Genomic DNA, 26,599 nt, shown 5'->3' with positions numbered 1-26,599 from the left:
GGCTTAGAAGAACTAACATGAGGTAGAGTGGACACATTTAATATGTATTTCTATTACGTGACTCCATAATTAGCAATTCAAAGGCTGAAGAGAGGAGCGAATAGGACCCGATTTAACTTGGGCCTCGATGTGCAGTATGATATAACATGTCTGATCGAGGAAGGCTGTTTATCCCATGCACCAACGGTCGAAGAAGAATACAAGAATACTCTATTGCCATAGTTAGGGTACACGGTAGACTACACCTCTCATCTGCATGTATGACGATAGGAAAGACTCATAATAGTTTCAAGGCTATTGTTGACCCAAAACAACACACACAATTGCCCTGTATTTTCCACCCAGAATCGAAGTTGCAAGACGCAGACTATACAGTTTGTGTAATACTGCCCTCACCTGGAGTACTTTTTAAAAGGCAAATGGTTGGGAAAATGACAAGTTGACAACAATCTTTATGATAAACCATTTATTTTAATTTGAGTGCAAGTTGACCATTCATTTATACAATAGGTTTGCAAATCATTTTAATGATAAAAAAAACATCTGTAAAATAAGGGAACGCTTTTTCTGTACCAATTTCTGTAACATTATTAGAAAATAGCAATGTTGTAATACTTTAATTACATTTAAAACACATTTTTGTTAACATTAGGAAGACATGCAATATTTAATATAAAGTCAATTAAATCATTCTACAGGTTAAGTTTATACAGCTGAGGCCAACCATTGGCCTACATACAAAGTAACATAATAAAACCATTTTTTAAGTAAAAATATATCCATGTTCCTGCCGCAGGGCTTCAACACCATCCGTGAAATAATTATAGTGCATGTAAGCTTTATGTTATGTCTTATTAAATTATTCTAACGTTTCAAATTGTACAATTTAATTTGTTTACTTTAAATTCCCATTTTAACAATACGGTGCCTTATTACTATGCCTGAAAAAACAATTAGTCAGCTTGTATTATTGTCTGTCAGAAAATCAACAGAATATAGTAAAAATGCACATCATTGTGTATGGGGAGAATGGAGCTGTTGAATAAGATCTTGGTCTATGTAAAACAGCTAGTAAGCTGACTAGTTGAGGCTACATTTGAGTTTCCTTTAACTAAAGCCGTCACCGATACATGTAGGCTACATATAGCCATTTCACATTTCCTCTGTACAGTTTCCGTACCACTCCATGTATTGTCCCAACAGCGATAAAGGCTAGTACCAGTGGGTACCCATATACACACACGTTGGAGGGTTTCACCAGTGTCATGTAGTCTAACAAAGTTCAGCATCTCATTTATTTGGACATTAAATCATTAGTACCACCGTCTACTAATTTCAACCATCATGAACAACAATCAATACGTACACAATTCTTTCCTCTTCTCAAATAGAAATATGGCAAAGTGTTGAGGGAAGTCTAAAAAGCAGGTACAGAAAGGCCTCTTGGGAATATTCTTGCCTTAGGTAGCGACATGGAGAATGTAGATGTGATGAACAAAACAGGACATTCTCTGTCAACCTCTGTCCCTTTTGTCATGCCTATCGTAAGTCACAGTGTTGGCACAGGGAAGTAACAAAATGTCCTCTGAAATAGGCCTAAACCACCACCTCTGTTGTTCTCCTCCCCTGTGGGTCATCTTGTCAGGAAGCTCAACGCTGCAGTACAGTAGTACCAGCAGCCCCATGGTTTCATATCTGAGGGCTTGGACCGATGGGCCTCACCTCTAGTCTGTGGCTTCAACAATGACTGGATAGACCAAGTGACCACATCCACAGATTCATAGTCCATGGTTACAGACAGGCCATCGTTTCAGATACAGCCATCAATAGTGTGCCTTCCAGGAGAGGAACAGGCTTGTTCCAGGACAAGGGACTGTGGATATTGCAGTCACCAGGGGGTCTGTGCGTTCCATATTGGAGTCCTGCAAACCCCCGGCTCCGTATTGCATTTAAGTGCTTCTTTTGCAGCCAGGCCAGGGAGCACAGCTAAGGCCGATGGAATCTGAGGAGTGAGGATGGAGGAAAGTCATGATGCACACTGGCTAGGAAGATATAGGGCTGCAACTTACAACATTCAACAACAGTTGCGTTTTAGAGAAATCCTGGTTAGGTTGGAGTTCCCGGCCTATTAAATAAAATATTAATCATAAAGTTGGAAGAAATGTTGAAGTGTTCAGCTAAATCTGAGGAGCCATTTTGAATCATTTATAGATATTGGTGTTGTATAGGACACTAACCTGGTATAGATCCTGCTCTCTTCATGAACCTCCATCTCAGAGCTCTTGAACTCATTCAGTTCCTTGCGGATGGCAGCCTAGATAGAAAATAATAGAGGGAAGATGCATCACATAACACCGGAGTCACTGTACTGGCAGCAACAACCTAGAGCAGTTCTACTTTGTAATCCTGTAAGGTACAGACAAATAGATCAAACGATTAGTCCCTAGACTTCAGGCTTTTTTCAATGAGAATCAATTCTGCTCTTCTCTCCAGCTGAGTCAGACATAAACTCCGCAAAAAAAGAAAATGTCTATTTCAGGACCCTGTCTTTCAAAGATAATTCGTAAAAATCCAAATAACTTCACAGATCTTCATTGTTAACTTGTTGGGGATAGGGGGCAGTATTTGCACGGCCGGATAAAAAACGTACCCGATTTAATCTGGTTACTACTCCTGCCCAGTAACTAGAATATGCATATAATTATTGGCTTTGGATAGAAAACACCCTAAAGTTTCTAAAACTGTTTGAATGGTGTCTGTGAGTATAACAGAACTCCTATGGCAGGCAAAAACCTGAGAAGATTTCATGCAGGAAGTGGCCTGTCTGACAAGGTGTTGTTGTTCTTGCTTCTGTTTATTGAAGAGTCAGGATCTTAGCTGTAACATGACACTTCCTACGGCTCCAATAGGCTCTCAGAGCCCGGGAAAAACCTGAACGATGTCGAGGCAGCCTCAGGCTGAAACACATTATCGCCTTTGCCAAGTGGCCAATCAGAGGACAATGGAATTAGGCGCGTGCCGATTCGACCCCGTGCTGTATTTTCTTTTGGCTGTTTACCTAATTGCAGATTCCCGGTCGGAATATTATCGCTTTTTTACGAGAAAAATGGCATAAAAATTGATTTTAAACAGCGGTTGACATGCTTCGAAGTACGGTAATGAAATATTTAGAAATCTTTTGTCACGAAATGTGCCGTGCGCGTGACCGTTATTTACCATTGGGATAGTGTCTAGAACGCACGAACAAAACGTCGCTGTTGGAACATAACTATGGATTATTTTGGACCAAACCTACATTTGTTATTGAAGTAGAAGTCCTGGGAGTGCATTCTGACGAAGAACAGGAAAGGTAATCAAACTTTTCTAATAGCAAATCTGACTTTGGTGAAGGCTAAACTTGGTGGGTGTCTAAATAGCTAGCCCTGTGATGCCGGGCTATCTACTTAGAATATTGCAAAATGTGCTTTCACCGAAAAGCTATTTTAAAAATCGGACATATCGAGTGCATAGAGGAGTAATGCATCTATAATTCTTAAAATAATTGTTATGCTTTTTGTGAACGTTTATCATGAGTAATTTAGTAAATTGTTAGTAAATTCGCCGGAAGTTTGCGGGGGGTATGCTAGTTCTGTACATCACATGCTAATGTAAAAAGCTGGTTTTTGATATAAATATGAACTTGATTGAACAAAACATGCATGTATTGTATAACATAATGTCCTAGGTGTGTCATCTGATGAAGATCATCAAAGGTTAGTGCTGCATTTAGCTGTCTTCTGGGTTTTTGTGACATTATATGCTAGCTTGAAAAATGGGTGTCTGATTATTTCTGGCTGGGTACTCTGCTGACATAATCTAATGTTTTGCTTTCGTTGTAAAGCCTTTTTGAAATCGGACAGTGTGGTTAGATTAACGAGAGTCTTGTCTTTAAATAGCTGTAAAATAGTCATATGTTTGAGAAATTGAAGTAATAGCATTTCAAAGGTATTTGAAAATCGCGCCACAGGATTCAACTGGCTGTTACGTAGGTGGGACGAATTCGTCCCGCCGGTCCTAGAGAGGTTAAGGGTTTAAACACCGTTTCCCCATGCTTGTTCAATGAACCATAAACAATGAATGAACATGCACCTGTGGAACGGTCATTAAGACACTAACAGCTTACAGACGGTAGGCAATTAAGGTCACAGTTATGAAAACTTAGGACACTAAAAAGGCATTTCTACTGACTCTGGAAAAACAACAAAATTAAGATGCCCAGGGTCCCTGCTCATCTGCATGAACGTGCCTTAGGCATGCTGCAAGGAGGCATGAGGACTGCAGATGTGGCCAGGGCAATAAATTGCAATGTACGTACAGTGAGACGTCTAAGACAGGGCTACAGGGAGACAGGACAGACAGCTGATCGCCCTCGCAGTGGCAGACCACGTGTAACACCTGCACATGATCGGTACATCCGAACATCACACCTGCGGAACAAGTACAGGATGGCAACAACAACTGCCCGAGTTACACCAGGAACGCACAATCCTTCCATCAGTGCTCAGACTGTTCGCAATAGGCTGAGAGGCTGGACTTGGGGCTTGTAGGCCTGTTGTAAGGCAGGTCCTCACCAGACATCACCGACAACAACGTCATCTATGGGCACAAACCCACCGTCGCTGGACCAGACAGGACTGGCAAAAAGTGCTCTTCAACGACGAGTCGCGGTTTTGTCTCACCAGGGGTGCTGGTCGGATTTGCGTTTATCGATGAAGGAATGAGCGTTACACGATTTGGAGGTGGAGGGTCCATCATGGTCTGGGGCGGTGTATCACAGCATCATCGGACTGAGCTTGTTGTCCTTGCAGGCAATCTCAACGCTGTGCGTTACAGGGAAGACATCCTCCTCCCTCATGTGGTACCCTTCCTGCAGGCTCATCCTGACATGACCCTCCAGCATGACAATGCCACCAGCCATACTGCTTGTTCTGTGCGTGATTTCCTGCAAGACAAGAATGTCAGTGTTCTGCCATGGCCAGCGAAGAGCCCAGATCTCAATCCCATTGAGCACATCTGGGACCTGTTGGATCGGAGGTTGAGGGCTAGGGCCATTTCCCCCCAGAAATCTCACAGCAAGAACTGGCAAATCTTGCGCAGTCCATGAGGAGGAGAGGCACTGCAGTACTTAATGCAGCTGGTGGCCACACCAGATACTGACTTCTACCCCACCCTTTGTTCAGGGACACATTATTCAATTTTTGTTAGTCACATGTCTGTGGAAATTGTTCAGTTTATCTCTCAGTTGTTGAATCTTATGTTCATACAAATATTTACACGTTAAGTTTGCTGAAAATAAACGCAGTTGACAGTAAGAGGACGTTTCTTTTTTTGCTGAGTTTATTTGCGATGGCACACGTATCCAAATCCTGCCTCATATCCAAATCCTGGCACCTCAGAACTTCCATCCAATTATAAATATGAACTTCTCAATATTTTAACTTGCCAATAAAAGTTCTGCAACTTAAAAAAAATAAAACAGCAAATGTTTTAAGACCTCAGTTTTCATCTAAAAAATGGTGACGGATTTTAAACCTCTGAATAGTAGAAAGTATGCTATAATTTCTGTTTCAACCTCTTCTCCTAGCTTCACTGGACCAGGTAATATCCCGGGGACAACTAAGCACAGCCATTAAGAAGCGATTATATTGCATTCTTGGGATTTTTGTTTGACACAGTATGTGTCTGGAATTCAAAACCCTGCTGAAATGATAAAAGATCTCTCAGTATGAAGAGGTTTAAACCTCAGGAGACTTCCTGGTATAAATAAAGGTACAAAGGCTTAAAAGTGTGTGACAGGCTGTTATTACTATGACTCATTATTACAGTTGAGGAGCACTCTTACTATTTTTTTACCAGTCTTTTACAACCTTATATTCATCTCCAGCACCACCTCAACATATGAAAATAGCTATGTTTATATTTCGTAGTAAAAAAGATGACATCTACCAATTAGTAGACAATAAGGCAATTAGTAGTCAATGCATAGTCATAGTTGGTCAAAATCACATGATTCACACTGATGATGTCATTGGAAACATCCATCTTCCTCCTTTTTTTCTCTCACAAAACATAGAAACGCGCCGTTTTCACATGATGTTGGGATGGTGCTGTGGATGATTAATATGAAGTTGAACATTTTTGAAAATGCCCTTTAACTGAGTCTCACCTTATCAGAGGGAGTGAGCTTGGTCCAGGGTTTGTCTGCACGGCGGTCGTAGTCTTGAGTGGTGGTACACTCTACGTACTCATGGAAACGCAGGATCTTCCTGGCCTGAAGCTCTGCTATGGTGGGCCTCTGGGACAGCTGCCGGGGGTTAGAAAGAAAACACTGACTGTCTGGAACTAAAATGCTAAGTTAACACTTTATGGTGATCAGTTACATTTTAGTGTTTTATTTGTATATCTGTGTATGATTGTTTTGTCACAGGAGTGTGTGTATATATGCAGGATAATGTACTGTATCTTTGTGTTATTTCATTCTGCAGTGTGTGTGTCAGGCTAACCTTTCTGGTTAGTCTGCGTTTGATCTCGCTCCTCTCTGCCCTGATATCAGCTTCGTTCCTGGCTACAATAAGACAAGACATTCCATCAGAGGCAGAACAGAAACTGCAGTCAGTTAGACACCGAGAGAGAGAGCGCGCGAGCGAGACAGGTAGACTGGACCAGGGCCCATATTCACTAAGCGTCTCAGAATAGGAGTGCTGATCTAGAATCCGTTTTTCCTTTTAGATCATAATGAATATGATTATATGGCCAGGGGGGACCTGATCCTAGACCAGCACTCAGGGCCCTGAGCTTCTCCTGGCGTCTACACAGCACAGGAGTTGTTTTAAATCAGTCTTTCCACTCTCGGGGACAAGGAAGTCCTTTGTCTAAGACACACTCTGCACATTACGTAGCCCTTTTACAAAGCTGTCTAAGGACAAAGCTTTTAAGTAGCGCTTTCAGAGTAGTCTGAGGACAACCATAAGACATGTGAAAACGTTCCATTTTGGATACCTGAGTGGAAATATGTTTTCGAAAATATAATCTCAAATTCTTAAAGTGTTGGCACTACCGTTTTGGTCCCAATGCTAAACTCAAGAACAAACAAGTGCAATGGTCAAATTACACCGTGAAGCAAGCCATATCTTTTCTTGTATGGAAGTACTTTTACAGACCACTAGAGGGTAGACTGATGTATGGCAGATGTCTATAACACATTGACATCTCACACTGTATTTGATACAGTTTTGGTTACTTGGTTGCTTGTCTATCTAGACGTAACGGACATTAAAGCAACTGAGGGGAAACGAATGTAGCATGATGATGATATTGACTGGAAACATTAAAAAAAACGGACAAAAATGCAGACAAATAATATGAGAGAGCGAGCGAGAGAGCGAGCGAGAGCGCGAGAGAGAGAGAGCATGCGCGAGAGAGAGCGCGCGCGAGAGAGCGAGCGCGAGAGAGAGCGAGAGAGAGAGAGAGCGCAAGAGAGAGAGCGCAAGAGAGTTACCTGGAAGGATGTTTCTCTGCTCCAACTCCTCTGCTGTGGGTCTCTGACTCAATCTCCTGATTAAAGAAACACACAACACACGCACACATTCAGGATAGGGGAACACACACACACATTCCCCCCCCTCCCAACACACACCAGTCTCTAGATGTAGTTACCTGTTGAGCGTAGTACCGATCTTGTTCCTGAGTGCCTCCCACTGCTCTCTGCTCTGCCAGCCGACTCCATCCTGTCCTTCTCCTCCATCCTGTCCTTCTCCTCCCTCCTGCTCCTCTCTCTCCTGCTGTCTCTCCAGCTTCAGGGCCAGGGTGTCCTTCCTCGTCACACGGCTCGCCAAGGCACCTGGGTGTTGCAGACAATAACAGACAGAGTTTAACTTGGGGCTATACTTTCGCTCTACATCACAGACTACTCATTTGGTTTAGCTTTGCCTGCAAGTAGTAAAATACATACAATGAAGGAAGAAAATCGAAAGATACAGGCTCAAATTGAATTTCCCTTATTGATGTTCACGAATAATGAAAGTGTCTTCCTAATAGTATTGTACTTTTTTGACTTCTGAGATTGAAATCAACACCAGACCCATGTGATATCATCAACAGACTTCAGATCTACTTACTACAATCAACACCAGAACCATGTGATATCATCAACAGACTTCAGATCTACTTACTTGGTGGATCTTCGTCCTCATCTTCATCGTCATCTCTGTAGAGGATGGGTCCGTCAGAGTCCGTCTCCTCATCTTCGTCCTCCTCACTGCTGTCTCCCGGCCCCCGGCCCTCTGGGATCACACTGACCCTGGGTTCCCCCATGAGACCCTTTCTGCTCCTGGGCTCCAGCTCAGGCTGCCTGGGGGGCTGGGAGGGCAGCATCCGCCTGGGGTGAAGCTTCTCCAACTCCTCCTCCATGTTGAAGTCATCATCCTCAGGTCTGGAGAGAGGGATCGAAAGAAAGAGGGACAAATGTCAACAATTGAGTCTGACTCTGTTGAATAAAGTGTGATCGTGTGTTTGAAGTATGTCTATAATTTTTTTATTGTAATGATTGGAGCCACATTTTTAGCTCAAAGTCAATATTGTTCCAGTTGATATTGTAGTTAATAGACATGCTGTGACGTTATGGAAGCATGATAAGTTCAGCACTCACAGTCTGAGCAGTTCTATGGTGATGGGTAGAGAGCGTCGGCCTCCAGCCTCAGTGAGGAACTCTGGAGGGGACTCAAACAGCATGGAGTGGGCTCTCTGGGATCCGTCTGGGTTAGCCTGGGCCGGGCTGGGGGAGCTCAGGGCCCGCTGGATCAGGATGTGCAGGGGGATGGCTGGGACTGAGGCTGGGGGGTGGTTGGGTGGCTCTGTGGTGGGGCTGGGAGGATCCTTCTGATGGATAGGGAGTGGGACAGAGACAGGGTTGGGGAGAGGTAGGTGGGGGAGGGAGCTAGGAGTGGACATGGGTATATGGGACAGAGGGCGTGGTGCTGGGTCAGAGGTGGGTAGTTGGAAGCCTACTACCTTAAGGGTGTCCCGGTTGTCATCTCGGTCAGTGCTGGGGGGTACAGAGACAGTAGGTATGGGGACTGGAACAGGGGCAGAACTAGAGGGGAAGGAGGTCTCTGCCTCAGGGGACGGGTCGTCGGAGAGGCGCTTGGTGACGGGGGTCATCCTCTTGGGCGGAGTGGGTGGAGAGCGCCCGGTGGGGGCAGGAAGCACGATGACACCACTGCTAGCCTGAGAGAGCTCCGCTACGGAACAAAAAACACACAACAGAATGAATACTGGTCATTTACAAGGACAGAACTGACAGAGAAGGTCAGAGGGAAAGAGAGAGGGCATCAAAGCATCACATTCACACTTAAGCAAACTGGTTAAAGGATTAGGATGAGTTGTTTAGTTTCATGAAGGCACAATGCATTTTAACCTGTGGATGGATGGGATATATTTTAAAAAGCATGATGATATCAGGTCTGGATATTAGCAGCATGGCCCATATCTTATCCTATGGTTCAGATGAAAATCATTCCGTGCAGTATTAAAGCCTGAATTTGAAAAGAACCTGAAAAGCATTTTATTAGTCTTAATCCGTTATTTTTAAGTCATTTCACATGCCTCAGCAGTCTCTCTTGACCTTTCTTTAAAGGCAAAGAAGACACAACCAACAAGCTGGGGCATACTGCCTGGCAGTTAGCCTAACTTCCATGCATTGTTTTCATTCCAACCAGTCAAGTTAGTTCAGTCACAACTCAATCTGACATGCAATGAATAAAGTAGTGGGGGACGATCGATCTATGCTGGTGGTGCATCACATCACTTGCTATGGGCAGAACGGGGAACAGTTGTTCCGTTGTTCCAGTGTCATCAGTTCCTGTCAGACTTGGTGGTGTCACAACACGTGCTGTGGAGCGGTTACGGTTATTCAGTGCTAAGCCCATGGATGGACAGCGTCACAGCGTGGCATAGCAGGCTTGTGCCCCTCAGGACAGGGTATCTGAACAGGCTTGTTCAGCCCGTCGGTAGCGGAGGTAGGTGGACAGGGAAAGGTAGAGGCCTGGCTGCCCCTGCCTTCTCCAACTTGTCCAGTAGTACGGAGGATGGGGACCGTGGACCCTTGAGGCTCTGTTCAATGTGGACGCTGCCAGAGATGAGTGAGGTCAGAGGTCAAGGCCTTCAGCAGGCTGGTTGAAGGTGCGGGACACTGAATAACTGGAAAACTGTTGCCCAGCTAGGCAGCTTGTTACCTCAATATCTAACATCTTATTATATCTAATATCTAACCTAAAGACAGACTTCGGATACAGAAAACTGCCAGGCAGCATGACTGTCTGTTGACAGACTGTTGAGGACGTTGGCCTATTGTATGTATATACTGTGATACATAAACCTGCTCTCTCTTGCAGTGACAGAATGGATGTTTGTATTCTGTGCATCCTGTATGGTATACGACCAATGACAGGGTTACATAACCATCAACAAACGCCACTCTTGGGATTAGCCAGGAGACATGCACTGTGTGTCAGTGTAGCAGCCAATCAGAATACAGACTCAGAAAGCCTATCAGAGAGGAGATTCACTTAATGAATACTATCATTTCTGCTGTACACAACTCTGTCAGCCAGATGCGATTATTGTGAAATGGAGTATGCCTTCAGAATGGCCTTCAGAATGGCATAGGAATTTTCTAATTGTGTCACAACTAGGGCTGTGTCACAACTAGGGCTTGACAATCACCGGGTGATTGTCAAGAAAATAACTGTCGATCTCATGGTAATTGACCATTCATTTAAAAACACATTTAGCATCTCCTGGCTTCCACACACAGCCTACAAGCCACTGATGCAGACCTTTGGAACATCTACATTTTAAAAAGTCTAATAAATCCATGTAATATAGCCTACACCATCACAATAAATCCATTACTTATTTTAGACAGGTCTAAAGAAACATGATATGAAGAAAATGTAGTCCATTTCAAAAGAACAGAATAGCATATTGAGTTGTCCTTATGTTAGGTACTGATCTGGCTATGCCAAATGGCTGTGGGCTACACTAGTTCATTTAGCAGACAAGATTCGCTTTGAATTCCATGTCATTATTTTATAGTATGAAGAATACAATTGAACAAAGCTGAATAAAATAATGGATATTTTCTCCAAATGATTGCGGACATGTGCTGAGCGGTTAACAACGAAATATGTACTCCTATATGCTTAATTTAGAGTTAATAATGTAACTTTAGTTGTTCTACAAACATTGGGCTATATGTTTAGATTTTTAATACATTGCAAGGCTGCATGATGCGACTCTAATGATGATTTGAAAAAAGTCACTTGAAAGGCATGAGCTCTGCTTTGTTTTTTGCGCAGACTGTTCACACTTCATCAGTCTCTCATTCACAATTTGAGAAGCACCTGATAATGCTTTGAATTTCCCGGTGGCATCCCCTTTGTGTGGCCATAAAGCACCCTAATAAAATCCATTCCTTTTGCAGCCCTTCTCCCTGAGTGCTGCCTGCTTCACACTATAACCTCAGCATTGCACACATGGCAGTAGGCTATAAGCGCAAATGTTCCATTAGCGGGAAAACACCTTGATCAAAAGTGACCACAAATGCAATTATGCATGCAATGCTTTTATTATAAAGGTGCATTTTTATGGTGAAAATTATCTTCCCAAACTTGAAACTCACGCGCTGCTTATGTATGCCAGTTAGGCTCTACACCGGTTGTAAAGCGGGTTCATGTGCTTCATTTTAAGAAGCTATTTGGTCACTTTAGCTGTGATGCAAACCTTATCAAAACATATTGGCCTATGGGCTAGGCTACATGAGGTGTGGACTAGGATTCGAAAAAGTTAAAATAATAAAAAAGGCATTGTTTCTTGCCTTAAGCTGGGCATCATTCACAAGTGATAATATATAATTCACAAGTGATAGGCTAATTTTGTCATCCATCAGACTATTATTGATTTAGTCTTAACTTTACATATACTAAATAATATATGTGTGAAATCCGTTTTGATTTAGATTGGACCATTATCATGCATCTGTTTTGAAACAGGGGCAGGTGAAAAAATACATGTAATCTCTGCACTTAAATAGTGAATGGAGGACGCTTTTCCTGTAGTTCACTTTAATGCCAACCAGGTAGGCTATACTCCTGTTGTAAAGATAAGCAATGTGCTTAGTATTTGCTTAATATTAGGAAAGTTGAGAAATAAATACAGTAGGCCTAGCCTATAGAAATCTAATGGGATCCTCCTCTTTTTAATAGAGGCCATCACCGTTTCTTGCACAATTTCATAGCCTATAGAAATGTTGCGCAACATGAGCTCTCATGAAGTGTTTGATTAGATTTTCATTGATGTCAGAGTGATTAGAGGGATAATAGAGTGCTGAGTACCAGGCCGTTAGCAAGTGTGGTAGGCTACTAATTACCGGTCACCACAACAGCCCTAGTCACAACAACTGTTACTATACAGACTGTTGGAATGGGCTCCAGACCTAGGGCAGCTGGGGCAGAGGATATGGAAAACTGAGGCAGACAATCAGAGCCCTGGATGCTCTGGTGTTGCTCCAGGCCTGTTGGAAGAGCGCCAGCACAGCATTGTGTGTGTTTGTGTGTGAGCTGAGCTTGAATAACCCCGGTAAAGAAAAGCCCTTGCCTGCCCCTCTCTTTGGAAACTGTCTCGCTGTACACAAACTGCAGACTAGGGCCTTTTCTTGTTTGGACATAAGTCTGTCCTCCGCCCTCTCTCCTCTGTGACCGGAAAACCGATGAGTGGTCGAGAAACGTGTCAATTCGTTAGTATGCAAATGGAAGATGGTCCTCCCCTCCTCAATAGCCTTGTTTTGGCGAGGAAGCACATGTATATCCTACTCAAGTCCTTTACGAAAGAGTTTTGAAATCTGCCACATACCATTGTTTTCTCGAAGGAGAAAATTATGTGCTACTTATCGTTTTATCTATAAAAATGTCTTGCACAACTAACAATTTGTTTTTATTTTGAGATCCACACTTGTAAACATAATTGGCCTGATGTGAGTGGAGGACAGTCATTTCATACAAACACATTTTCTTCCACATTCCCTCTCCCCGATTAGCTTTGACTTTTTTCAAAGGGATGTGAGAGGATGCAGGAGTTGAGGAAATTCAATTGAGAAAAGGCCTAGATACTGCATAGAACACCCTGTGTTTCAGTACACATCGAGACCAACCACTATACTGCAGGAGGACATATTCTGTCGAAACAGCAAAGGACACTTAGAAACACCAGAGTCATTGATTTGGGTTCAAAAAGGTCAAACGTAATTGTAACACTTTACTTGAGGGGTACAGGACTTACCTCATCCATAAACCTACGTAAAACAATGATAACCAGTACATTATGGAGTGAAACAGCAGTACAAACAGGGAGCAAAGGCAGGGTAAACTCACCAAGCAGAGCGGGGTTGCTGTTGCGGTTGGTGGGTTTGGGTGGGGGTACAGGTGGCTGCTTGGCATGGGGGGGTACCGGGGGAGGGGTGGCCGACTCTCCCGGGGTGAAGGATGGGGGTACATGGCTGAACCGCACAGGGGGGATGGGGCTGGGAGGAGGGTCATCACTGATGACCAGGGAAACAGTCCTGGGTGGCTTGGCCACCGCTATAGCAGAGGAGGTGGAGGAAGTAGAGGAGGAGGAGGAGGAAGGTGGGGTGGAGGTCCGGCCAGGCTCCGTGGAGGAGGTGGTGGTGGGTTGGCCCTTGGGAGGCAGCATGGCCTGTTTGGTAGGAGGCTGAGCTCTCCGGGAGGAGGAGGACTTAAAGGCGGAGTCAGGGTCTGGGGTGGGGCCAGAAGCGAAGTGGACACCAGTGGACTCTACAGACAAAACACGGAGACCGACAGAGACAAAACACGGAGACCGACAGGAAGTCAGAAGGATAATAAGTGTTTCTATTCCACCTGCTCCTTGGGGCTCAAAGTGCAGCCTCAAACACACACACTGTTACTGTACAGTGTTGCGCACATAGAACACAGAGCTGAGATAAGCTGCAACTCAACGTTAGACAATAAGCAGCTTTTTAACAGATTAACTAACTAAAGACGAATACTGGTCAAGTCCTCACACCTTTCACAGGGGTGAGAACAAGGAGATTTACGAGTTACAATATATACAACACAGTAGAATGGAAAGAATCTCCTAGACACTCAACTAGCAGACATTTCCCTTGCAAAGTGCCCAATAAACTGCTTTAAAATGCTTTTGTCCACTAATAATTGTTGAACTTCTCCAACACAACTGAGGAGCGCAACCTTCAGAAGTACAAGCGAGAGGATTTACTTATACATCCCAGGCAGCTTCTTACCTGCTCTTCCGCGGGTCTCCCCTCGTTTGGTCTCCTCAGATGGCATGTTCCTGGGCAGGGTGCTTCCACAGTAAGTCTCGGAGGCAGGGCGGACCCTGCTACGGAGATCCTCTGAGGAAGTCTTCTGGAGACTGGGCCTCAGCTCCATCTCAGAGTGGGGTCTGACCACCAGACGACTCCCTTCTACAGGTCTCAAGATAGTCTCTGGTTTCCCAGCCCTAGGACTCCTTCTCCTATCCTTCTCCTCCCCATCGTCACTGCGATCACGAGCATCTCTCCTTTCACAATCGATTCTCTTGTCATCTTTCATTTCCCGGTCATCTCTCCTGTCATCCCTCCTCTCTCGATCATCTCTCTTCTCGTCTCTCCAGTCTCTTTTCTCTTTTCCCTCTCTCCGGTCATCTTTTTCTCCTTTCCCATCTCTCTTCTCCTTGTCCTCCTCTCGATTATCTCTGTCCCTCCTTTCCCTAGCTTCTCTCCTCTCCCTGTCATCTCTCCTGTCTCTCTTTTCCTTGTTGTCTTTATCATCCCTCCGTTCGCCTCCCTCCCGGTCTCTCTCCTCCCTCTGATCCTTTCTTTCTCTCTCATCACAAGGATCTCTCCTCTCCTCTTTCCCATCCACTCTCCTCTCCTCTTTCCCATCCACTCTCCTCTCCTCTTTCCCATCCACTCTCCTGTCCTCTTTCCCATCCACTCTCCTCTCCTCTTTCCCATCCACTCTCCTGTCCTCTTTCCCATCCACTCTCCTCTCCTCTTTCCCATCTCTCCTCTCTTTCCTTTCCTCTTTCCCATCTCTCCTCTCCTCTTTCCTTTCCCCTTTCCCATCTCTCCTCTCCTCTTTCCTTTCCTCTTTCCCATCTCTCCTCTCCTCTTTCCTTTCCTCTTTCCCATCTCTCCTCTCCTCTTTCCTTTCCTCTTTCTCATCTCTCCTCTCCTCTCGCTTGTCCTCTTTCCCCTCTCTCCGGTGCTTCCCGTCCTCCGGAGCAGGTCCTCTCGGTAGTGACCCTCCTTTCCTCTCCGACACGTCAGAGGGCAGTCTGCTCCGTCTCTCCAGATCTATGGCCGATAGCCTGGCGTGTGAGTCTACGTCCAGTGGGGCTCGGTTGGAGCGAGAGGCATCGGAGGGCACCCTGCTCCTGCTCCGGGGGTCGTCTGAAGGGACAGTGCCCCGCCGGGGGTCCACTCCTTGGGGCAGCCAAGTGGGGTTGAGCCCTGGGCCTGGCTCCCCCCGTGACCCCCTGACCCCTGATTCTGAGACCCGGTCAACGTCCATGGATAATGGCTGGCCATTCTTCACCCCCGGAACTTTGGAGTGGTTCACATCGTTGCTCTCTGTCACACAGAAACACATACTGATAAGGAATGAGGTCAGCAAAGATATTCTATACATCAATATTCTCTAAAATTGTTACCCTACTATAGTTTTGTTTCTCGTTGATAAAATATAGGCTACTAGTATCTCTGTAGGTCCTTTGCCTATCAGGGCCCGTATGCACAAAGCATCTCAGAGTCGGGGCGCAGATCTAGGATCTTTCCATATAATCATATTCATTATGATCTAAAAGGCTAAACCGGTCCTAGATCAGCACTCCTACTCTGAGAGGCTTTGTGGATACGGGCATTGGTCTGCATACCATTCTCTGGAAGTTCTTTCAGCACTCCTCTGTCGATCAGCTCCTGACGAGGTCTCCTTACCGAGATCTTCCTCTCCAACACTGAAAGTAAACCAATGTTTCATTTTCCCGTAACAAAGGTGGCTTGATGAGTAACATTGTCTGAGACCATGAAGACTTGAGCTGACTTAAGATAACAGGTCCTTACAGTTGTACAATCCATACATCAAGGTTACTATTTATAAAGGGTAGGTACCTATTGAGGTTTCCAGAAACGTCTCACTGCTCTTCTTCTTCCTCCACTTCCAGGGCTTGAACATATTGCCGAAGCTGGAGAACTTGCCCTTGCGTTTGAAGGGAGGGGTTTCGCCTGATGAGTTCCCCCCCTCGCTCCCTGTCGTACTATGCTGCAAGTCCACTTCATCATCTAGAGAGGGAGGGGAGTGGCATGATGCTTATTACAAGACGTAAGATGAAGGCAAGGGGGATAGAAAATGATAATAGGCCTACTGCTGCCCTATTCGTAAAAAGGGATCGATTTTCCTCTATAGACTGGGCCCTAACTAACTCTACAGTATGTCTTCAACAGTAAAGTTACAGTATGAATGAGGCCTGAGCTGGTTGGTGCTACATTCCACTGTCATGTTAAAGTACAGTCATGGTCAAAAGTTTTGAGAATGACACAAATATTAATTTCTACAAAGTTTTCTGCTTCAGTGTTTAGATATTTTTGTCAGATGTTACTATGGAATACTGAAGTATAATTACAAGCATTTCAAAAGTGTCAAAGGCTTTTATTGACAATTACATTAAGTTGATGCAAAGAGTCAATATTTGCAGTGTTGACCCTTCTTTTTCAAGACCTCTGCAATCCGCCCTGGCATGCTGTCAATTCACTTCTGAGCCACATCCTGACTGATGGCAGCCCATTCTTGCATAATCAATGCTTGGAGTTTGTCAGAATTTGTGGTTTTTTGTTTGTCCACCTGCCTATTGAGGATTGACCACAAGTTCAATGGGATTAAGGTCTGGGGAGTTTCCTCGCCATGGACCCAAAATATCGATGTTTTGTTCCCCGAGCCACTTAGTTATCACGTTTTCCTTATGGCAAGGTGCTACATCATGCTAGAAAAGGCATTGTTGGTCACCAAACTGTTCCTGGATGGTTGGGAGAAGTTGCTCTCGGAGGATGTGTTGGTACCATTCTTTATTCATGGCTGTGTTCTTAGGCAAAATTGTGAGTGAACCCACTCCCTTGGCTGAGAAGCAACGCCACACATGAATGGTCTCAGGATGCTTTACTGTTGGCATGACAAAAGGCTGATGGTAATGCTCACCTTGTCTTCTCTGGACAAGCTTTTTTCCGGATTCCCCAAACAATCAGAAAGGGGATTCATCAGAGAAAATGACTTTACCCGAGTCCTCAGCAGTCCAATCCCTGTACCTTTTGCAGAATATCAGTCTGTCCCTGATGTTTATCCTGGAGAGAAGTGGCTTCTTTGCTGCCCTTCTTGACACCAGGCCATCCTCCAAAAGTCTTCGCCTCACTGTGCGTGCAGATGCACGCACACCTGCCCGCTGCCATTCCTGAGCAAGCTCTGTACTGGTGGTGCCCCGATCCCACAGCTGAGTCAACTTTAGGAGATGGTCCTGGCGCTTGCTGGACTTTCTTGGGAGCCCTGAAGCCTTTTTCACAACAATTGAACAGCTCTCCATGAAGTTCTTGATGATCCGATAAATGGTTGATTTAGGTGCAATCTTACTGGCAGCAATATCCTTGCATGTGAAGCCTTTTTTTTGCAAAGCAATGATGACGGCACGTGTTTCCTTGCAGGTAACCATGGCTGACATAAGAAGAACAATGATTCCAAGCACCACCCTCCTTTTGAAGCTTCCAGTCTGTTATTCGAACTCAATCAGCATAAAAGAGTGATCTCCAGCCTTGTCCTCATCAACACTCACACCTGTGTTAACTTCTTTGGGATAGGGGGCGGTATTTCGACGCCCGGATAAGAAGTGCGCCCAAAGTAAACTGCTTGCTACTCAGGCCCAGAAGCTAGGATATGCATATAATTAGTAGATTTGGATAGAAAACACTCTAAAAAGTTTCTAAAACTGTTAAAATAATGTCTGTGAGTATAACTATTTCTGACTTTCGTGTCGCAACTCCCTGGTTGAAAATGATTTGTTATGCATTTGTGTGCTGGGCGCTGTTCTCAGATAATCGCATGGTTTGCTTTCGACCGTAAAGCCTTTTTTAAAATCTGACACGGTGGCTGGATTAACAACAAGTTAAGATTTATTTTGATGTATTGCACTTGTGATTTCATGAAAGTTATTATTTATAGTAATTTTATTTGAATTTGGCACTCTGCAATTTCACCGGAAATTGTCGAAATGGGACGGTAGCGTCCCACTAATCCGCAAGAAGTTAACGAGAGAATCACTGACATGTCAGCTGGTCCTTTTGTGGCAGGGCTGAAATGCAGTGGAAATGTTTTTTTTGGGGGATTCAGTTTATTTGCATGGCAAAGAGGGACTTTGCAATTAATCTGATCACTCTTCATAACATTCTGGAGTATATGCAAATTGCCATCATACAAAGTAAGGCAGCAGACTTTGTGAAAATTAATATTTATGTCATTCTCAAAACTTTTGGCCACGACTGTACAGTGTGTTATACTAGACCACAATACAGACTGAGCCAGGCTGAAAGCTGAAGGCTGCTCTAAATTCCACTCTTATTGGCTGCCGAGTTTCTAACATTGAACTGAGACTTCTCCCCACCAGAATGGAAAGACAGAGCGGGATGGCTTTAATACAAACAAAAACCCAACACACTTCCTGTCAAGAGTACAAACATAATTACCACAGAAACTGCACATTGGAGAGGATAAGGTTAGTCTCCCAGAAATTATGACTCATAACTGGTCTCCAGCTGATGACATCACATGCTGCTGTAAACCATGCAATAGAGCAAGGAAGACTCATTATGGGCGTGAAATATCCACACATTCTTAGGTGATGAGTCAACCACACATACACACACTTGCTGCACAAGAGGACGGTGCTTAGGACATACAGCATGTTGATGATGGTTGACTGACTGAGTCACTCCCTAAGGAACAAACCAGGAAGCTTTGAACAGCATGAGATCTATATAAAAACACCAGACATATGTTACAGTCATCGGCCTTATATTGATGTGGTCACAACAATCCAGTCTATGGGTCACACTTTAGGACAGTGGCAATTTGCATCCTCAATTTCATTCATTCATTCATTCATTCATTCATTCATCCAACCCACACCTTCCATCTCTCCCTCATTCCCCTGTATTCTGACTCTTACCAGAAAACACCCTGGCATGAGAAAGAGGAATGAAAGTTAAGCGGAGAGTAACATATCAAATTCACTTGATTGATAATTGTACAGAGACAGACAGACACAGAGACAGGTATATCATGCCCCTAAATAGTATGAATAGGTAAACGAATGCTAAAAACAGGATACCAGTGCAATTCACTGAGGGCAAGGGTGTTTGTTAAACAAATAGATAATGTTATAAAAGACTAGTAGAGAGAGGGAGAGGAGAAAGAGGAAAGAGAAAGAAAGCGGGAGAGCAAAACAGCAAAAAGAGAGGGGTCGGAGACAAGACATGGCGAGACGGGGCCAGGATTCAGAAGGGGAAAATCAGAGTGTTGATATCCCTGTGGCAGGCAGGCAGGCAGGCGCCAGTTCCACAGAAAACAGTTTGAGAGTGAGAGAGACAAGCCAGTCAGTGCCAGCAAAAACAAAACAATTAGAGAATCCCACCAGAACTTTGAGGTCAGTTGTTTTGTCTGTAGCATCTAGCCAGAAGATTACGTCAGACCTAACACAAATATTAATCTGAAAACATGCATCTAGTATGCATAATATATACTTTAAATACTGTAGTTCCACATCCAGGCCACATGGTAATTGTCCTGGTCTGGAAACAGTGAACACTCAGAGATGCAGTTCCCAGCAGCACTGTAGTTCTTCTCAAGGTTACTCTAAGCGAAATGTAGCAGCAGCAAAGCTCAGGACATTACATTTAATTTGGGTACAGACAGTTCCATACAGGAACAACTGAGGAATCATACTTTATCATGGTCACCAGAACTATCAATACCAACTGAACTTCAAAACACCAGCAATCACTATGCCAAGTTACCATAACTGTTAGCTTAGCTACACTGTGTCGTACATTAACTCATTTCGGATTAAGTCTAAGCCTTAGTTTACGTTGCTGTGAATGATTAATCTCATTCAAATGAGTGTTCCTTTTTAATCCTTTTAAATTCACAACCATGTTGTCAGATGCATGTATCTCTATGAGATAAACAGGTCTGTTTGTCCGTTTAGTTCCTATATGGGTCTCGTGTGATCCCCAGTTGACCGCAGAGAGGTCCTAAACTGAACTGTATGGCAATGCAGTGATGCGGGGGACAGGGAGCGGTGGTGGGCGTTGAACCTTCCCTCTGTCAAACACATTAGACTCACAGCTGTTCCTGACACTTACTGTATCCTGGACAGACAGACACTAATTGGTGCTGGAAGGGGCTCTGTCTGTGTCTGTCTGTGTGGGGCGAGGCGACCTTGTGTTACAATAGAACGCGACAATGTGAGAAGAGAAGGCAGGTATCAGAGTTGGGGAATAAAAGGTGACGGCAGAGTCAAACAACCCTGGACTGACTGACGGTAACCACTGCTCCACAGAGACTGACAGGCCACTGCTCCCCAGAGACTGACAGGCCATCAAAGATAAACATCCATCTACAGGCTGAGCACTGTCTTACTGGCATGCAGGCTACATATTTTACAACACACCAATAGTACACAGACACACGTCGTTTGAACAGAAATCTGTGACAATATTGTCAAGGCCATTGTTTTGTGGTTAACATGACAAGCAGAGAGAAGCAGAGAGCTGCTAGAGAAGCCTTGGTTTGCTCTTACTCAACCAGCAGTCATACTGAATGGCCCATAAGGTAAATGACCCATACCAATGACATGACATGCACTGAGTCAACATAGTTTCTGACAACTGCATTGAGTAGTGTAGCCATGAAGTTGGAATGACATTCTATAGCTATGAGCATAGCACGGTGGTGGTATACCATACATGCATGCAGTGGAAGCATGCACAGGAGAGTACTGTACTAAAGAAATACAATTATACTTACAGTGCATCCGGAAAGAATATAGACTCCTTCACTTTTTCCAGTTTGTTACGTTACAGCCTTATTCTAAAATTGATTAAATTGTTTTTTTTCCCACCCTCAATCTACACACAATACCTCATAATGACAAAGCAAAAACAGGTTTTAAGAATAAAACAAAATATTACATTTACATAAGAATTCAGACCCCTTAACTCAGTACTTTGTTGAATCACCTTTGGCAGTGATTACAGCCTCGACACTCCTTTGGTATGACATTACAAAGCTTGGCACACCTGTATTTGGGAACTTTCTCCCATTCTTCTCTGCAGATTCTCTCAAGCTCTGTCAGGTTGGATGGGCAGTGTCATTGCACAGCTATTTTCAGGTCTCTCCAGAGATGGTCGAGCCGGTTCAAGTCCGGGTTCTGGCTTGGCTACAAGGACATTGAGACTTGTTCCGAAGCCACTCCTATCGTTGTCTTGGCTGTGTGCTTAGGGTTGTTGTCAGGTTGGAAGGTGAATCGTCGCCCCAGTCTGAGGTCCTGAGCGCTCTGGAGCAGGTTTTCATCAAGGATCTCTGTATTTTGCACTGTGCATCTTTCCTTCGACCCTGACAAGTCTCCCAGTCCCTGTCACTGAAAAACATCCCCACAAGCATGATGCTGCCACCACCATGCTTTACCATAGGGATGGTGCCAGGTTTCCTCCAGTTGTGACGCTTGGCATTCAGGCCAAAGTGTTCAATATTGGTTTCATCAGACCAGAGAAACTTGTTTAGGTACCTTTTGGCAAACTCCAAGCGGGCTGTTATGTGCCTTTTACTGAGGAGTGGCTTCCGTCTGACCGCTCTGCCATAAAGGCCTGATTGGTGGAGTGCTGCAGAGATGGTTGTCCTTCTGGAAGGTTCTCCCATCTCCACAGAGGAACTCTGGAGCTTTGTCAGTGTGACCATCGGGTTCTTGGTCACCTCCCTGACCAAGGCCCTTCTCCCCCGATTGCTCAGTTTGACTGGGTGGCCAGCTCTAGGAAGAGTCTTGGTGGTTCCAAACTTCTTCCATTTAAGAATGATGGAGGCCACCGTGCTCTTGGGGACCTTCAATGCTGCATACATTTTTTGGTACCCTTCCCCAGATCTGTGCCTCAACACAATCCTGTCTCGGAGCTCTACGGACAATTCCTTCGACCTCATGGCTTGGTTTTTGCTCTGACATGAACTGTCAACTGTGGGACCTTATATAGACAGGCGTGTGCCTTTCCAAATCATGTCCAATCAATTGAATTTACCACAGGTTGACTCCAATCAAGTTGTAGAAACATCAAGGCTGATCAATGGAAACAAGATGCACCTGAGCTCAATTTCGAGTCCCATAGTAAAGGATCTGACTACTTATGTAAATGTATCTGTTTTTTTATTCATAATACATTTGCACAAATTTATAAAAACCTGTTTTCGCTTTGTCATTATGGGGTATTGTGTGTAGATTGATTCGTTTTTATTTTATCCATTTTATAATAAGGCTGTAACATAACAAAATGTGGAAAAAGGGAAGGGGTCTGAATACTTTCCGAATGTACTGCATGTGCTCTACTGTATTTGTCACCATGTGTTACAAGTTCATTGTATGTAAAAACTACATTACCAAGTCAATCAGTCTAAAGTATGCAATTCCAACTAATACTAGGCCTACACTACCATTCCCCAACGGGCTCCAATATAAAACCCAGTTGTTCAGAAAAAAAAATAGCTAAACCAAGGCATGCAATTTGTTTAGTTATTAAAGAGTTGAAAGTACAGTGCACAACAAAACAATGCTAACCTATTAAAGTCCACAACATCACACAGCAAACACTGACTGACCAGACCGTGTCATGTGGTTCACATTTTTACTAAGCAAATAAACCTACGGGGGGGCTAAATTAAAGACGGATTAGAAACTCACAATACAAGCCCAATAAACTTGAGCACAAGAAGAAGCAGGATAATATGGAGATGACTTTATTGTCCACAGAAATTAGCATGCTGCTTTATTCCAACCCGTCTAAGACAAGCTCAGATGAGCCACCACCCCTACCTAAACTCAGCCTGGTACAGAGACAATTAGCACGGTACAGAGACAATTAGCACGGTACAGACAATTAGCACGGTACAGACAATTAGCACGGTACAGACAATTAGCACGGTACAGACAATTAGCACAGTACAGACAATTAGGCCTAAATCCAACTGTGATGTGTTCTTCTCACTAACTAGAACTCACAATCCAAGCCTAATAAACTACACTGAGCCACCACACCATAAAGAGACCCCTCCCTGCACACAGTTTACTATGGAGCAGTCAAGTTGTCAAAATTCAACAGTTATGTGTTCCGCCCTCTGACAGACACAGTCACAGTGGCAAAAACAGGTTTCTGTGTTGGTCTCTGTATATTAGAGAAAGGAACGATGGGGGCTTTAGGCTAGGCAAATGGTACAGCACCATAATAAGAGATGGAATCCTGAGAAGCTTTTTTCAAATTTAACTAGGCAAGTCAGTTAAGAACAAATTCTTATTTACATTGACGGCCTACACCGGCCAAACCCGGACGAAGTGGGCCAATTGTGCGCCGCCCTATGGGACTGCCAATCAGGGCCGGTTGTGATACAGCCTGGTGCCTTGCACTCCCAGCGCCACTGTTTTTAATTTTTTTTTAAACATGTTCCGTCGTAAAAATAGGGGGGAGGGAGAGAGTGAGTGAGGGAAAAAGAGGAGTTTAGACAGCAGTGTGGGTCGGTGAGGTTGGTGTATTACACAATCACCACATTCCATCAGCATACATTCCCTCACCTGTCTGTGCCTGCCCATCTCCGCCTCCTCTCTCTCAGTCTCGCTTTCCAACACAAAAACCCCTGCAACACATATCTTCCATATCCACCTACCCTTTCAGTTCCATGCTAACACAAACAGTTCTCTATAAAACATTCGACAAACAAACTCCTCTTCCATAGATAGCAATACAAAAGCAGGTTCTTCCACGCTAAAACAAACAAATAGTGCTTTCCTGAGTAGGCTACTTCACAAACTCCTCCAAAAACAAATACAAAAGCTCATGTCCTCAGGTTCTGTACAGGTTCCTGTTCTGTCCTTGGACTCACCAGTGTTGTGTTGAGCAGGTTGCGGTTGGTGTTGCCGGGGCACTGTCTCCGCGTCGCTGGCACTCTGTCCCATGCTACCCCACGCCCTTGTCCCCTCTGGCCTACCGGCCCCTAACTCTCCTGGGGTCCACTGTAGGGAGGAGGGACACAGACAGAGGAAAAATAGATCCCCTGCTACGATCCTCGCCAACAAACCCAACCGCCTTAACGCTCCTGTAACCCAAGACTCTCCTACTCCCTCGGCTCACGTCGATCTCTTCCTTCCTGCCCTTCCGTCTATTTCACTGAGTGTTTTGGTCTCGCTCTCTCACACACAAACTCTCACTTACTTACTCACTCACTCAATTTGCAAAGTCCCTCCTCCCTTCCTTCCTCTGTGTAGCTGACTTCATAAATAAGGTTAGTGGCATACCGGCAGACTCCGAAGCATGTCATTCCTCATGTTCACAGGAGGCGAAACAGTATTTGAGAGAATTCAAATAGTATTGTATCCCAGTTCTCCTGAGGAGAAGCGGTTGGTAACTGGAGGGGAGGTCTCTCCCTGTAACATGAGAAGTGGTGGAAGGTGAGATGGGTCTAGGTGGAGCTCTGCACCAGGCAGAGAGGATGTGATGTCACTCAGGTGTCGTATTGCACACCTGAAGTCAACCATATAGCCGATAATGTGCATGTGTTGTTGTAAAGAAGGCCAGCTGAATGTTAGAGCTGTTGCTGACAGCTTAATTGAAACACTTCTTTTATGGATAGATTAGTTTGGATGGACAGTTTGAGGAGAGAACTATTGAGGAGGAGAGAAGACACTATCAGAGCAGCTCACCTAAGATGCCCCAACCTCAACACAATGCTAAATCAACTCCACCACTATCTCAGGGCACGCTAAATTCTACACCGAAGCACATATTTTCTCAATAGGTGTTTCTGCTTTCTAAAATCAGCCATTCTTTCAGTGGGACTATTCGGGGAAGTGAACTGACAAAGGAGTAGGAGATTTCAGTGAATGCTTAATGTGTCAGTCAGAAATCCCTGTTGAGCATGGAGAACAGCAATCTTCCTTCAGTCCTGTTGTACTGAACTGTATTAGCAGTGAGTGGTGTGGTTACATGTAAATCAGTCTGTTTAGAGTGATAGGGGGAGAGGAGAAATAGCTAAAGTGATAAGGTTAGTTAGAGGGAGGGAGGTAAGAAGGTATGTCAGAGCGGGCTGTGCACTAGACTAGGGATGCAACCCCTTCAAGTCCGCAAGAAGATGCAACCCAGAGTCTGCAAACACATTCCATTTACAGACAATAAAGAGCAGATATGACAATTGCCAGACCAGTCAGCGTTGCCTGGTTGACTGCGAGGCCAATTTGTGAATAGCTAAGCCTATAGCCTAACAAACTATCGTTGATTTTGAATCACTCCTGGAAAATAAATATTGCAGAGGTGAATAAATGCCTACACTCAAACTCAGTCTGTGGCAATACATAAAACAGATTAGCCCACCTAAAAATGTGATAACCTGCTATGAAAGACAGTAACCCCAGCTGGATGATAGCTGTTTTCTCTAAGTAATACCAATAGCAACGTGCAGAAAGTCCATCTCATACTATGATTGGGAGCATGAAGGAATCAACAGTTGCTTCTTCCCCTAGCCTAGCTATAATTGCCTAAGACTAAGTGAATTAGCAGCCTAATTAACCTACGCAGTCACAGAACTGCATTTACTCAACCGTTACAGACTAGCCTACAATAAAAGACAACCAAACTCACATAGCCTGAGTTGAACTGTGTGAATAAAATGGTTTGCGCTAACAGACGTGGTAGTGGCTTGCTATATGAAGCAAGCAGACAGGTAACGAGGCATTCAGTTACTGTTTGATTGAACGTCACATTTGCATTGATGTCAGAGTGATGAGAGGGACAATAGAGTGCTGAGTACCAGGCAGTTAGCAAGTTTGGTAGACTACTAATGACCCTCAGCAGCATCAGAGCTTGGACAAGCCTTGTTACCGTGACAAAACGGTCACGTGGAATTTGACTGCGGTCGTGACTCGTGACCGCCGTTGTGGCTGTAATACGGTCACCGTAACAGCCCTAGGTCTGATCGTCAGTGACAAGCGTGCCGGTTCCGGTATCTCAGAAACGGACGCCCTCCTGGGCTTTTCAAGCATGAGTGTCTAGGGTTACTGAGAATGGTGCGACAAACCAAAAACATCCAGTCCTGCGGGCGCATACAGCTTGTTGAGGAGAGGTCGAAAGAGAAATGGAAAGAATCGTGCAAGGAAACAGGCGAGCCAGAACAGCCTCTCT

The 26,599-nt window shown here is 44.5% G+C and overlaps 1 protein-coding gene across 1 annotated transcript; it reads right to left on the bottom strand.

Annotated features, from left to right (window-relative positions):
* Positions 1–451: 451 nt before the first annotated feature.
* Positions 452–25,289, bottom strand: LOC115175461 (phosphatase and actin regulator 4A). Its single transcript, XM_029734695.1, has 15 exons — positions 24,721–25,289; positions 24,309–24,438; positions 16,244–16,414; positions 16,009–16,089; positions 15,240–15,706; positions 14,375–14,984; positions 13,467–13,886; positions 8,687–9,278; positions 8,211–8,470; positions 7,696–7,879; positions 7,538–7,593; positions 6,543–6,604; positions 6,206–6,343; positions 2,238–2,314; positions 452–2,002 (listed from the first exon to the last, which is right to left on the bottom strand). Exons 1-15 carry the CDS (start codon positions 24,748–24,750, stop codon positions 1,987–1,989), a joined length of 3,294 nt encoding a protein of 1,097 aa, XP_029590555.1. The 5' UTR covers positions 24,751–25,289; the 3' UTR covers positions 452–1,986.
* Between the last annotated feature and the right edge of the window lie 1,310 nt (positions 25,290–26,599).

Source organism: Salmo trutta, chromosome 36 (assembly GCF_901001165.1).
Source record: "Salmo trutta chromosome 36, fSalTru1.1, whole genome shotgun sequence".
Classification (NCBI taxonomy): domain Eukaryota; kingdom Metazoa; phylum Chordata; class Actinopteri; order Salmoniformes; family Salmonidae; genus Salmo; species Salmo trutta.
Note: the sequence above shows the minus strand (reverse complement) of the source record. Positions and strands in the feature narration are given on the sequence as shown.